General features: G+C 47.1%; 2 protein-coding genes across 3 annotated transcripts; one reads left to right on the forward strand and one right to left on the reverse strand.

Moving 5' to 3' along the window:
- Positions 1-121: 121 nt before the first annotated feature.
- On the reverse strand, positions 122-5,212 carry akap19 (A-kinase anchoring protein 19). Of its 2 annotated transcripts, XR_013452949.1 has the most exons (3): positions 4,886-5,143; positions 3,321-3,988; positions 122-3,190 (listed from the first exon to the last, which is right to left on the reverse strand). XR_013452949.1 is itself a non-coding variant. In XM_078090146.1 (2 exons), the coding sequence occupies exon 2, from the start codon at positions 3,678-3,680 to the stop codon at positions 3,414-3,416; it is 267 nt and encodes an 88-aa protein (XP_077946272.1). In that variant the 5' UTR covers positions 3,681-3,988; positions 4,886-5,212; the 3' UTR covers positions 122-3,413. The 2 variants fall into 2 exon arrangements, 1 of the variants encoding a protein (XP_077946272.1); XM_078090146.1 differs by having other exon boundaries at positions 122-3,988; positions 4,886-5,212.
- LOC120834095 (GTPase IMAP family member 8-like) lies at positions 5,095-11,575 on the forward strand. Its single transcript, XM_078091394.1, has 2 exons — positions 5,095-5,191; positions 7,757-11,575. Exons 1-2 carry the CDS (start codon positions 5,095-5,097, stop codon positions 9,208-9,210), a joined length of 1,551 nt encoding a protein of 516 aa, XP_077947520.1. The 3' UTR covers positions 9,211-11,575.
- The last annotated feature ends 2,753 nt before the right edge of the window (positions 11,576-14,328 follow it).

Raw genomic sequence — 14,328 nt, forward strand, 5'->3', positions numbered from 1 at the left:
CTCTCCGCTTGTGTTCTAAGTAAATACTGTTGAGGGCGAACGTGCCACTAACATGTGGAGAGGCTCCTGTGTGAGGTTGTTCTGACGCAGATGTTTAGAGATCAATATTGAAATAACGATGCAAGGCATAAATCATATTTATTGGCATCGTACGTTTTTTACACATACTGTATATGTACAGTTTGCTAGTCAAATGAATATTGAACCACAGCAATATTCAAAAAGTCACTCATTTAAAGTTGTTAATCATTTTCTTGACGCCTCCACAGGCCGACTTGTATCCTCTTACCGACGCTACTTTCCGGAGGTCGATCCTTGTCAGTAGTGAGTCCGTTCAGCTCGTCACCATTCTGACCGCCTGTCAATAAAATCCCGTCGGTTTGCTTTGTGCTATGTGATGGTACGCTGAACATCTTTGGGGTTTGGGGCGGTTGGTTGGATTTAAAAAGCAGCTGGATGACTTTTGGATTACGGGAAATTACGGCGCGTATGTTTCGTTTTAAAAGACTAAAAAGATCCTCAGGAATTCACTTGATAATGAAAACAATCGTTGGTGGCAGCCCTGATTGAATCCGCACTGAAGCCTGCGGGGTTCTAGCCGTCTCAAATGTCCTTCAAAAAGCTTTGGCGGCAGCTGCCGTCTGAAACACCCGCTGGCAATAAATAACTTTAATTGGATGACCTTCACAAACCACAAATAGCGGTTTCCCAAAAGGTTGTTCTAATGAAGCAGGTGCTTCTCTTTGGGACAACCGCTGCACTTCATCTTTGACAGAGCCGCACAGACGAATCTCCGGTGAATGTCTAGACATTACAACATTATGGAAACATCTTTGCTGTGTTGCCTAACAAACACATGGAACGCCCGGTTTTCTGTTTACAAGCAAGGTGTAAGATAAAATGACTCTTCTTCCTCCATCACGACAACTGTCAAGAAAATGGGCATCTTAAATTGCATCACATTGTCCTCACACCGCCGTTGACTCATGTGCGCTGGCCTTTTCTTTCCGATGGAAGGAGTGTTCTGCACAACGGGGCGGTCAGGCTTATCATTTGTAGCAAAACAAATGCAGTCAGATTTAGAAGCAGGAACACGGCACGTCATCGCTAATCTTCAGTGTGCTCACGACACGTTTGGGACGACCCCAACAGATTAATCTGCCCAAAGAGATTAGTGCAAGTTCTGTCTCAGAGTTGTTCTTTGAAGTGATGTTTGTGTGTGTGTGTGTGTGTGGGGGGGGGGGGGTTCCTACACATTATATCTGAATAGAGGTGTAGAAAATCTCTGTAAATCAGCAGCCCTTTGATCAATCGTTACCCAGCTCACCTAAACCTAAACTAAACTACTAAAGGCAAGGGCAAAAGGTCAAAACTGCTAAAGACACCTTCATGTACATGTCCCAACGGCGGTATGGGGCAAATAAGAAACTGTGGAAGAAACGGCAACACCACAAAAATAAATCTAATTGGTTCTTTGATCTGTTAATGATGTTCAGAACCCCATGCAGGGCGACGGTTCACAAATCCAAAAAGGTTCTCAATAAATCATTTAAATGATTTACAGAATGTTGCTAAAAGTAACTGACAAAGATGGTTAATTCAAAATTATTTAAATAGTTGAGTAGGAATGTTAGATATGAAATATATGTATAAACGTAATGAATAAACCGTTGAAATGGTCGGGTAAAGGTAATAGATTTACTGTTGCCATAGTAACAACGCTCTCAAGCCAGTAGGAGACGAGGCCAACTTTTCTTTCTCAAATAAATTCAGTCTTAGTACTTTTCCAACAGATGAGTAGATTAAGTATAAAGTCTAAAGTTAAGATTAGTATGAGACTCAGTATGCAACTGGCCCGGGTGTTGTTTAGACTTCCCAATGCAATGTGGCTCACGCATCAATGTAGATGGTTTTCTGTCCACACTGAAACCCTGTAGATGCTGTAAGTGGCCCTGGGGAGAAGGCAAGTGGAGAGCAAAATACCCGGCCGCTGCCGGCTTATGGCTCGTTTTAAAGTATTCTTACGCAACACGCAGTTGAATGACGGCTTAAGTGTCGTCAAATGTAACTTGAATTTTGGGCAAATCCCAATGACATCATTAAGAGTACCTGTGCACCAATGTGCAGCTACACTACATCTCAGTCCGGTGAACGGAGACCGGACCTTTATCGCGTACCTTCTGGTATAGATCATACATTACAAAACAGTGTTGGGCCCATAGTAACATTCATTAAGGACCTTGGCGGTATTAAACCGGTATTCCAAATATCTCTACTCCGCCCTCTGGTTTGTATTGTTGCCCTATTTTAAGACGATAAACAGTACATAGAGATCGAAGTGACATGTCAAAGGTTTCGAGGTTTGCATATTTGTGCTGTTGTCCTCTATCGGGGACATGGCAGTATTTCTCAGTTAGACGTTGTACAATAACACAATGTTGACAAAAATTACACCTACAACATTTAAAAAAAAACAAAAAAACATGTGTTTGTTTTTTTGTTTTTTTTTTCAACTCCAGTTCTGTTAGCGAGCCAAATCCTCTTTGAAAAGTGTGTCAATCCTCTCTCACGCACTGGGCCAACAGGCCTGCCGGTCCCCAGTGAGTCCTGCTGTAAAAGGTTCCCACGTTGTGTACACAGAATAACGTAACACAAATGCACGAGGACCTCCTGTATTCACTTCCAGGGGCCTGTCTGCCTGCTGGGTGCAGCGGCTGCGGTCCTAATGGCCACGTGGGTGAAGACGCTCCTCTTTGCAGCTCGGCCACAAGGATCTCCAGGGAGGCCATTAAAAGGAGAACATCAGCCCGCAGAGCTTTTTGTCCGAGCGGAAGGAGCCAGAACAGCGGGGCGTGTTCCTGACCCGACGGTTCCCTGTGACGGCTCTCGACTGAGAGTCGTGGCCAGATGAAGGGACCTATTAATAACTTCCTCCGTAAGAGGACTGAATCTCGACCCCGGGGCGGCGGCGATGACTAGGATGGACTTTCACTGGCAAGGAGGAGCATTACAATTCAAGGCCGATCTGACAGCGCTTCTTGCTTCGCGTCATGGCGCCGGCGGCAGACAGTCAGGACCGACGGGGTTCGGGGGAACAAATAAGGTGTGACGGGGAGGAGACATCCAGCCGGCAGACACTGCGGGCGGCAGCTTTCATACGGATGTCGCTTCGCAGGAGGGTTTTCAGGCTCTATCCAAGTATAATCCCAACCAAAAAAAGGAGGTCGAATCAGAATTACTGGCAGCTCATTCATATTCCTACACACAGCAGGTCGATTCTCCAGAGATTCATTCTGAAAAAAGGCGTTTGAGACCGGTACCTTTTTTCAATCCCCGGGTTCAACCTCCAGCATGGAGGTCAAGGCCCTCCCGGTTTGGCCCCGACCTTTCCCGCTGCGACATCCCTGCTCATCTCACGGCACGTCACATTCAATGTAGGGGATGTCGATGTAGCGGCGGTCCACCTCCACCCACTGCTGCACGGCCCGGGCCACGATCTCCTCGGAGAGCCTGTGGGCGTACTCCAGCAGCACCGGGTTGACCTTAAGGGAGCTCTCCGGCGAGCCCGCCTCTGGGTGGAGCAAGTAGGCTTTCTCGCCCCTCGCTTTGCCCTCCACCTTCTCTGTGGAGTTTGCATTTTGGCCAGCAGAGTCGCAGCTCTTGGATTTGACACACCCCATGCTCTGGAGGATGTCGCATTGATTCACTCGAAAGGCGGGAGTGCCGCAGCGACGTGCGGTAGTCTTTGGTTCGATTTCCAGGGATTAGTCACGGCCCAGAAGCAGCAGAAGCTCCCCCCCGGTCGACTTCTCTCTGCTCTGTTCAGCTGGCGTCATCCACTCCCTCTCTCATCCATGTCCGAGCGACGACACGCCTGGGAAATTCGGAGGGCGCTGGTGCGACGGCGGCTAGGAGGCCCATCCCCGTGTGGGTCTGGTGCCGTTGAAACAGTCAGTCTTGCTCCCTCGGAGGCCCGTCGCTTCCTCAACTGCGGAGAGAGTTGAGGAGAGGTAAAACGGGGGATGTTTAGTGATTTCATTTCAATCGGAGGCTGCCTGCGTGTGCCAGACGCCGGCAATGAGGAAAAGGATTTCCACAGCGGTTGTGGCAACAGAGTGAACTGATGTGACTGGAGGTCAGGGCCTCCGGTGGCTCACGTCATCACGTTTAAAAAAAAAATAACACTCTGCACATCAACCGCGCCCCCCCCCCCCCCCCCCCCCCCGTCTCTGCTACCTCAGAGCTGTTCATGACTCAATTCCCTCGGCCTATTTCGTGTTGCATGACACAGGCACGTCTGTCTCTGGCTTGAGTGCGCTGATGCTGTTTTGTTGTCTGGAGCCTGCGTCTTCCACCAAGCGAGTCCAGACGGCCTGATTCACACTGACAGCTCATTTTTTGGGGGGGGGCTACAGGCCCTGGCACACAGCAAACATGCGCTCCATTCAGAAGGCTGCATGCTTTGGTCTACACAACCCCAGGCCATGAATGATTTATGCCCAACACACACTATGTGTGTATAAACAACAATGTGAGGCAAGAATTTACAAATGTCACCAAATCCTCCGCCAAATCTGGTATCGTGTGAATGAGATTAAAAAGTGGCAAGTGTGTGTTATTGTTAATGTGCAAGTGCGAGGGCATCAATTGGCTGTGAGACAAGACACATGGGATTTGGGATAAACCTGATACCTCATTAATGGAAATAAGCCTTGCAAACATGCCATCAAAATGAACAGGATGTGCTGAGATCCTGCAGAGCTGTACATACTTTTAGCAGAGTGTGGCAAATGCGTCAGGGTTTCCTCCATGTCAACAAAAAGAGAACCCAGCGACGGTAGAAATAACCCAAGGTCGTTCAAGTAAACAATAATCCGGACATCACCTGGCATGGCGCGGGTTCTCGTGCCCACTCCTCAGCTCTCCGCGCACCATCCGTGGGGTTTCAATTTAGCACGTTATTGATTGTGTGCAAGAAAGAAAATATTTTATATATAATACATCCAAAGTTGCTGCAGCTCGCCGGCGTGCTTATTGAAGAATGAAGGACTCCGCGTCACATGTCGGTATAATCCCTAAAAGGGAGGAGTAAACATGACGGCCGAGGTTTCCCTGTTGCCTTTACGCGTGTCCAACGCCGACTGGCGCGCCCCAGCAGCGAGGGAATCAAACGTCTGCACGGAGTTAAGTGGTTAAGCTCGGGAGGAGAGCGGGAGTCTGGCCGCTGCTCGCTGACAGGTGGCTGCGCGTCGCGGCGAGCCGGTACGACACCGCCACCTGGCGGCGGGTCGCAAGCGCTGCATCGATCCAAGAGAAGTGTGGTGACTTTCGGTGTGTTTAAGCGTATTGGGATTCTTTACCCCAGTAAAAAAAAAGGCCTATTTAAACTATTATATTTCTGGATGTATCATTAATTACTGTAAGCGTGTTAAATGTTTAAAACTCAAAGAATATATAACTAACTAATTCAATCATAGTATCAAGTCAATCAAGTATTTCCTTGGGATGAAATCACTTTCTTTCAGCCTGTCTGAACCCTGTGCGAATTATGGCGATTTTTGAACATATGTATGACAGGGAGACTTAAAAGAAAGTATCTTGGGACCCTGCTCTAAAACGAACAGGAAGTCAGTTATAATAAGAGACAGCAAGAACAGGAGGAATGTTTCAACCTAGAGAGGAATGTTTCAACCTGAAGCGCAATCAAGGCTGGACGTCAGACTTCTTTCCTGAGTTACCGACTGGAATTCTAGGATAGGCAAGAGACTGACCGAATCTGCCCCCCGGACTGAAAGTGGAAGCTGGTTCCACAAAAGCGGAGCTTGATAACTGAAGGCTCTGGCCCCCAGCCTACTTTTTAAAACCATAGGAACAACAAGTAACCCAGCATCTATGGAGCGCAGCTGCCTTGTAGGGCAATACGGTGTTATTGCTCTTTAAAGCTCTTTAAGATACGACGGTGCCTCACCAGCAAGAGCCTTGTAGGTGAGGAGAAGTACCTTAAAATCTATTCTTGATTCAACAGGGAGCCAGTGCAGAGAAGTTAATACAGGAGTGATATGATCCCTTTTCTTAGTTCTTGTAAATACACGTGCTGCAGCATTCTGAATCAACTGGAGAGGCTTAAGAGATTTACAAGAGCACCCTGATAACAAAGAATTACAGTAGTCCAGTCTGGAAGTGACAAACGCATAAACTAATTTTTCTTTAAACATAATATTTGTACATAAGGCAGGATGCCTGACCACGCTTACCTTACGGGCAAAGGCAGATAAACACTAAAGAAAAACGTGGCGTCCCACACGGGAAAAACTAAAAAAAACGTCATGTGAACAGTGCCACCCTGTGGCCTAAACAGGCAACTGCCTTACTTAGCTTAGCTTATTTTCAGACCTCATAGCTATCTGCCTATTCATAGCTGCAATACAATTGAAACAACGGGAGAAGAGTTTGATCATTCGTTTGTTTACAATATTTGGTCCGGTGTTGAATCTTGTGTGAAGACAAACCGAACAAAGGGGCAACTGCAACGTTGTATTAAATCCTGATTCGGAACAAACAAACAAACTACAGGTGTGAAAATGACCTGAAACACTGCAACAATGTTTCAATGAATCCAGTTCAACACTTTTAAACATCGATAAGGATGCCAAGCACACACGCACAGGACCAGAGGCACATCACAATTAACCATACAGTACATAGTGGTTACAGTATGTAAAACGACTATAAAGTTACAAACCACAACTGATCGTAGGAGGTGGGGGAATTTGAAATTCCTTAAACACAGTAAACCACGTAAAGAACTAATAGTGACACTAAATAGTCTCAGAAACAGATATGAATAGAAAATAAAAAAAAAAAAAATTGAGGATTTCACGCGCAACGCAGGGGGCTCAGACTGCCGCAAGCGAGAGAGAGACAGACAGAGACATGAGTAATAACTCTCCGTTTCTTTGCCTCTGATTCCTTTTGCTCTCATCATTTATTTAGTTTTTGTGGGGATTTTTTTTTCTTTTTGTGGGATTCCATATTTTTATTTTTATTCTCACTTGAAGTTAGTTGAAGGCCAGTAATTATCTTATTGTTTGAAAGAAACATTTCCTCTGAGAGGCCAATGATTTGATTTTGTAATTACAAACCAAGTTGTTTCGAAAAATTTAATTAAAAGTTAATTCACAGGCCTGACAGCTCATACTGAGTTGGTACATATGAACAATCAAATTTTAAAAATGGTACAATCAGTCCTATTTTTGGTTGGTCATAGACAATACAAGCTAATTTGAATCATTACGTATCATTATAATGATAATGAATTACACCAAATCATGAATCACAGACCCATTAACTGGAGTGAAGTAAAGGTAAGTGACAGCATTCAGTTATCAGACAACAATAAGGGGAAGTAACAGAATTTCTCCAGCAAATTGTCTATCAGACAGTGTCTTCTTAATTAAAGATAACTTGTGATAAATCAAGTCTCTTTATTCTTAGTGTCAGATGATCATCAGCCTCTGAAGCGGATCGGCAGTTATGATTTCCTGCCACCTAACCGTGAGTTTGACTTCTGTTTATTATAATCTAATTACAGTGTTTACGTGTGATGTGTCACTGGTGAAGGTTGAAGTTTCTAAATGATTCACTAACCTTTAAAAAGCTCACGTCTTCATTTGTTACAAATCTATTTTCATTATTGTCGTTTTGGTTGAAGTCTTGATTTTTGTGAATAGTTCATCACTTTATGTCTCCTTCTCAGTGTCTGAGCTGAGGGTCGTTCTGCTGGGGAACAGCTGGTCTCAGAGGAGTTCAGTAGGAAACTTCATCCTAGGAGAGACCAAGTTCAACACTAAGGCAGAACCAGGCTGCTGTCTGAAAGCCTCAGCAGGATTAAAGGAGAAACAGATAGTTCTGATCAACACTCCAGACCTGCTGCACCCCAACATCTCTGAAGACAAACTGACTCAACATGTAGAAAAGTGTAAGAGTCTCTCTGGTCCTGGACCTCATGTGTTCCTGCTGGTTCTACAGCCTGAGGACTTCACTAAGGAACTCAAAGAGAAGCTCTGCGGGGTCCTGAAATGCTTCAGTCATCGATCATTGGATCATTCATTCATCCTGATAACGACATCTAGAGAGGCGCATTCAAGCTTCATGGACCAAGACCAGCCCTTAAAAGACATGATCGAAATGTGTAGATACAGATACCTGAACCAGAAGAACCTTAAACGTCCAGAGCTGTTCACACGTTTGGGTCAAACTGTAAAAGAGAACAATGGAGAGCTTGTGAGATGTGACAAATTTGAGCAAAAGGGTTTGATCGTGACACCAAAGTCTGACCAGATGAAACCATCTCTGAACCGGGAAGCAGGGAAGACTTCAGCAGCCAGGGCCATTTTACGTCAGACAGAGCTTCATTCAGTCTCCAACTCCCCGGAGAGCATTAAATATCAGGGAGAGGTGTGTGGACCTATAACGATGTCAACCAAGGCTGAGATGGAGAAGGTTTCAAAGCTTAAAGCTGAAGTCAATGATTTAAAACCTAAAAGTAAGATTGGAGTAGATGTTGAGCATTGGGGCAGAGAGTGTCTCCGGATGGTGCTGATCGGGAAGACTGGCAGTGGAAAGAGTGCAACAGGAGACACCATTTTGGGCAAAGAAAGCTTTACATCTGCTATTTGCTCAAAGTCAGTGACCAAGGTTTGCGTGAAAGCAACAGGAGAGATTGATGGACAGCCCGTCATCGTAGTCGACACCCCCGGCCTGTTTAACACGACTCTGACGAATGATGAAGTTAAAGAGGAGCTGGTGAAATGTGTCAGCCTGTTGTCTCCTGGACCTCACGTGTTCTTACTGGTGCTGCAGATCGGACGCTTTACAAGAGAGGAGAAAGAGTCTGTGGAGCTCATCAAGAAATATTTTGGAAAGAAGTCTAGAGAATTCATCGTCATTGTATTCACCAAAGGAGATGAACTGGGAAATCAAACAATTGAGAGTTACTTAGAGGACTGTGACGACTCTCTGAAAAAACTGATAAAAGACTGTGGAGGCAGATACCAAGTCTTCAATAACAGGAATCCAACCGAGCGCACCCAAGTCAGAGATTTGATGACGAAAACCTACAAAGTGATGGAGGCGAGTGGAGGCGGTTGCAACACCTCAGAGATGTTCAAAAAGACCGAAGCAGCAATGAAGAAAGAGGTGGAAATGTAGAGACAGAAGGAGACGCTACAAAAAAACACATGGAAGAAATGATTGCAATGAAGAGAATGATGAAACAACCGAAAGCTGCAATTGAGAGAGAGCCAAACAACTCAAAGAAATGGCAGAAAACATCAACAAGGAGCAAGAGGAGAGAAGGAAAAAACTGGAAAAGAGAGAAGGACAGAAAAATAAAAGACATTATACAACAGGACTGGGAGCAAAGACTTGTCGAAGAGGTGAAAGAGAGTAAAGAAGAGATGGAAAAGCAAAAAAAGCTGTGGGAGGAGGAAAGAAGGGTGGCTTAAAAATCTCAAGAAATAGAAAAGGAAATGTATTTGGAGCAAAAGAAACTGAAAACGCTGCAAGAAGAATAGAAAAGAAAGAGAAAGACAGGAAATCAAAAAAGAAGAAGATGATCAAACTAGGACAGAGCAGGAGGAGAAGGAGAGAGAAGAACTGGAGTTACAACACGATACGTACCTGAAGGAAATGTAGAAGCAATATGAACAGGAGGCCAGAAAGCTGACGAGTTGGTCTTCTTACAATAAAGGTACTACAATGACTTTGAAACGTTGGTAGGAAATCAAATGGGGGAAATACAGGAACTGAAGCAAATGCATTCAAGAGCAACAACAACAGAGCCAACACCGACTGATGAAACACCACGAGATGTCACACCAACTGACTCATCAAATACGGATTGAACACAGACAGAGTAAACAGCTGAAAGCACAACAACTGAAAGCACAACAATGGAGAGAACAGAGACAGAGACATCCATGGTTCCCAACGCTGCAAAAGAGACCTTCATCCAAGTCATAGTCAAGAAAATAAGAACTAATGTCACTGTATCATCCTGTGATCACCCAACGAACTCCTGAACATTCTGATGTTGGCAGTTTGGAGGCTGGTCTGCGCTTCTTGTTTTCCCCCACATGTGAATTACAGCCAAGACAATAAACGCACAAAAATAAATGCATTTGCTTTTGGATAGAGAAAGAACCTGCTCAATAGTCTCCAGTGAGGCCAGTTACAAAGTTCTCGCACGAGATAAGAAATGAATGTTGTTTTATCACAACGTTCCCGGACATGAGCGATATCAACCTAAGGAAGTGTTTACATGATCGGACTTCACTATTCACAGCTGCGTTTAAAGAGTCCTGGATGGCAGCAACTCGCTTAATAGACGCAATGTGTCCTCTTGTTCAAATTGCTCAGAGAAGGTTTTTGAGAAACAAAACCAATTCCAAAATCTGTGTAAGGGCCACGTATTGTAGTTTTTACACCCTTCTTGGTTATTTAAAGCAATCAAGCCAAGTGGTGTTGGGTATAACAATGGGGATGAATACTTGATGAATTACCCCACAAAGACAACACCACCTTCAACAATCTCATAGCCACTGGACATGCGGATAGAGTCAGTATTCCACACTACAGAGTATTCCAGCCCTCGAAAAGAACGGTCTTCAACTCCCCTCTGACGACACAATGTTGGAGACGATGAATCACTACACACACACTTTGTGAGATGGAATCAATCCTCAACATTAGACACATCAGTAAGGAATCCACCGATTCAAACGACTTCAAGCCAACCATCTTCTAGTCTGGAGAGGACTTATACGACAAGTACGGATCAAGACCTTTTCCAGCTGTAACCAAGATATGCCTTATTAAGAAGTCAATTGAATTCTGACTTCCATGCTTCGATCCCCTGACTTTGACCCAAGAGTGATGGTAAAGATCAAGACTCAACGCTAAGCTGCTGGAAACCACCTTGGAATATGAACGGTTTACATTTGAAACTTGTGTCCTGTTGCATGTGTAATGCATTTGTAATTATTACTAGATTGACCATAATAATCAGGGACCGGAATATAGAGCCACATATTGTTGGTGCCATATTGTACACCATTTTTTCCTTGATTAACAATAAGTTGCGTGGTGTGTTGGGTATAGAAATGGGAATAAAGGTCTGTATGCTAGTTTGGTGGATGGAAGAAGAGCTAATTACGCTATTTACCTCATTCATGCTATCATCATCAACTTCACTGCCAATTACCTTTGTCCACTTGAGAAGTTATTTAGCTACTTTTTGAATGTGTGTGCAATAGATGTTTGTTTTCACCAAATAGAACGACAAAACTCTGGGTCCTTGAGTTGAGTTGGTGAGTACTCACAAGTTTCAGAGAGTCACCTAGAATTTGGTTGGTTCAGCTTGATATCAGTTGAGGACAAAATGGTTTGCACTTTAGTTTGAGCACTTTTCATTGTTAGCGATAAATATTAGAAGTGAAGACAACCTTCAGCTACAGCATTATGTATTTGTGTGTGTAAAACAACAGCTATAAAGAGGTAATTTCCTTATTTACAATCACTAAAGTACACTCAGTATACCTTGCAGATACATATTTACATTGTCGTTCAAAGCAATTCTGCAGAAGTTATATAAAGTGACTTTTGTCAAATTTTATTTTTCCTTTACAAAAATGGACTGTCACGGTGTGGTTCACTTCCTGTCTTATTTTGTCGTTTTCTGCCACTCGTGTCCCCGGGTAACTTCACTTCCTGCCTTGTCTCGTCATCCCCTGTGTTCGTCTAATAGTTTCCACCTATGTTCCAATCACCTGCACCTCCCTTGTGTATTTAAGCCGTGTGTCTCCTGTGTCACTTGTCGCGTCATTGTCTTTTGTCACACATGTTGCCTGCTGCTTTTCCTCCCGGTTCCTGTGTTTTTGACCAATGACTATTAAAGTCCTTTGTGTTTCCTGACAACTCTGCGTTTGAGTCCTGCCTTCCACCTGCAACCCTGACAGAATGACGCGACCAAAGAAGGACTCAGCAGAGTTTGTTCCCCTGGAAGACTTCAGGGGAACCCGTCTGGCAATGGGCGGTCCACGCAATCTCCAGCGGGCCGCCCGTAATGGGGGAACGGTCCTCCCGGGGGTTCCAGCTGGGTACTTGTACTACTCCGTCTCCCCATCTGGAGCCCTCAGTAGGCATCTGGGTCACCATCCGCCGCCCCCCACATGGTCCCGAGAGGAGGAGACCATTTCGTGGTCGTCTGGCGGCGATTCGCACTGGGAGCGGGTAATGGACCTTGCGGTCCGACTACAGGCCACCTATGCTCCCCACGCTCGGCCGCAGCGCACAATGTCCAGCGCTGGGCCGCAGCGACTTCCCGACCCCGCTCGGTTGCAGCGCACAATGTCCAGCGCTGGGCCGCAGCGACGTTCCGACCCCGCTCGGTCGCAGCGCAAGATGTCCCGCGCTGGGCCGCAGCAGATTCCCGTCCCGGCCTCCCGACCCAAGCCCCCGACCCCCGAGCCAGTGCCACGATCCATGTCCCCGACCCCCGAGCCAGCGCCACGTTCCATGCCCCCGACCCGACCAGTTCCGGCGCCACGTTCCATGCCCCCGACCCGACCAGTTCCGGCGCCACGTTCCAAGCCCCCGACCCGACCAGTTCCGGCGCCACGTTCCATGCCCCCGACTCGGCCAGTCCCCGCTCCGAGACTCAGGCTCCCTCCCTCCCATCCCATGGTCCTCTCCCACCCTCCCGTTGGTGATTTGAGGGCCGTCTGGGATCCGGCCCTTGAGGGGGGGGCTATGGGGTGGGTTATGGGGGGGGCTGAGCCGCCGCCGACTGCGGAGGTGTTCCGTGTCCCCGAGCTGGAGCCGACTACGGAGGTGTTCCGTGTCCCCGAGCTGGAGCCGACTACGGAGGTGTTCCCTGTCCCCGAGCTGGAGCCGACTACGGAGGTGTTCCCTGTCCCCGAGCTGGAGCCGACTACGGAGGTGTTCCCTGTCCCCGAGCTGGAGCCGACTACGGAGGTGTTCCCTGTCCCCGAGCTGGAGCCGACTACGGAGGTGTTCCGTGTCCCCGAGCTGCCGACGGCGACAACCGCGGAGGTGTTCCGTGTCCCCGAGCTGCCGCCGCCGACAACCGCGGAGGTGTTCCGTGTCCCCGAGCTGCCGCCGCCGACAACCGCGGAGGTGTTCCGTGTCCCCGAGCTGCCGCCGACGACAACCGCGGAGGTGTTCCGTGTCCCCGAGCTGCCGCCGCCGACAACCGCGGAGGTGTTCCGTGTCCCCGAGCTGCCGCCGCCGACCCCGGAGGTTTCCCGTGTCCCCGAGCCTGCCATTCTAGAGACGTTCCGTGCCCTGCAGTCGCTGCTCCGGAGCCGGCTTGGTGACCACCCGCCGGGCCGACCCCCAGAGGCTCCCCGCTCGTCTGGCCACCCGCCGGGCCGACCCCCAGAGGCTCCCCGCTCGTCTGGCCACCCGCCAGAGTTTCCCGGGTGGTCCGACCAACGTCTCTGGTTTCCCTCCCCCCCACCCCTTGTTTTGCTCTAGTGTGAGCCGCCTGGAAGTCGGTCCTTGAGGGGGGGGGTACTGTCACGGTGTGGTTCACTTCCTGTCTTATTTTGTCGTTTTCTGCCACTCGTGTCCCCGGGTAACTTCACTTCCTGCCTTGTCTCGTCATCCCCTGTGTTCGTCTAATAGTTTCCACCTGTGTTCCAATCACCTGCACCTCCCTTGTGTATTTAAGCCGTGTGTCTCCTGGGTCACTTGTCGCGTCATTGTCTTTTGTCACACATGTTGCCTGCTGCTTTTCCTCCCGGTTCCTGTGTTTTTGACCAATGACTATTAAAGTCCTTTGTGTTTCCTGACAACTCTGCGTTTGAGTCCTGCCTTCCACCTGCAACCCTGACAATGGACCTACATAGTACTACATGTGTTCACCATGATAAGCTAATAAAATAATGTGCAATTAATTGCGAAACACATATTCAAGTACCCAGAGGCAGGCCATTATAAGTACAATGTCTCCCCTTGCATGTTGGGTGTGCAGCGGTCAGTCGGACACACGGTCAAAAAGAAAACAAAAAAAGGTAAGAGAAAAAAGGTGTGTGTGGGGTATTTTGGGATTTGGGAGTCTCTGGGGTCTGTAAGCAAAACACTTGCATTGGGCTACCGGGCCTGCTGTACAAAGACATGCAAAAAGTAAATAAAATATATAGGATCACTTCCATTTCATTCAAGGCAGAGAATGGGAGTTAATCACACAGCTTCTGCTAAACAGAGATGTATTAACTTGTGAAGTACACACCTTTCTGATTGAGT

This window comes from Gasterosteus aculeatus, chromosome 16 (genome assembly GCF_964276395.1).
Source record: "Gasterosteus aculeatus chromosome 16, fGasAcu3.hap1.1, whole genome shotgun sequence".
Classification (NCBI taxonomy): Eukaryota; Metazoa; Chordata; class Actinopteri; order Perciformes; family Gasterosteidae; genus Gasterosteus; species Gasterosteus aculeatus.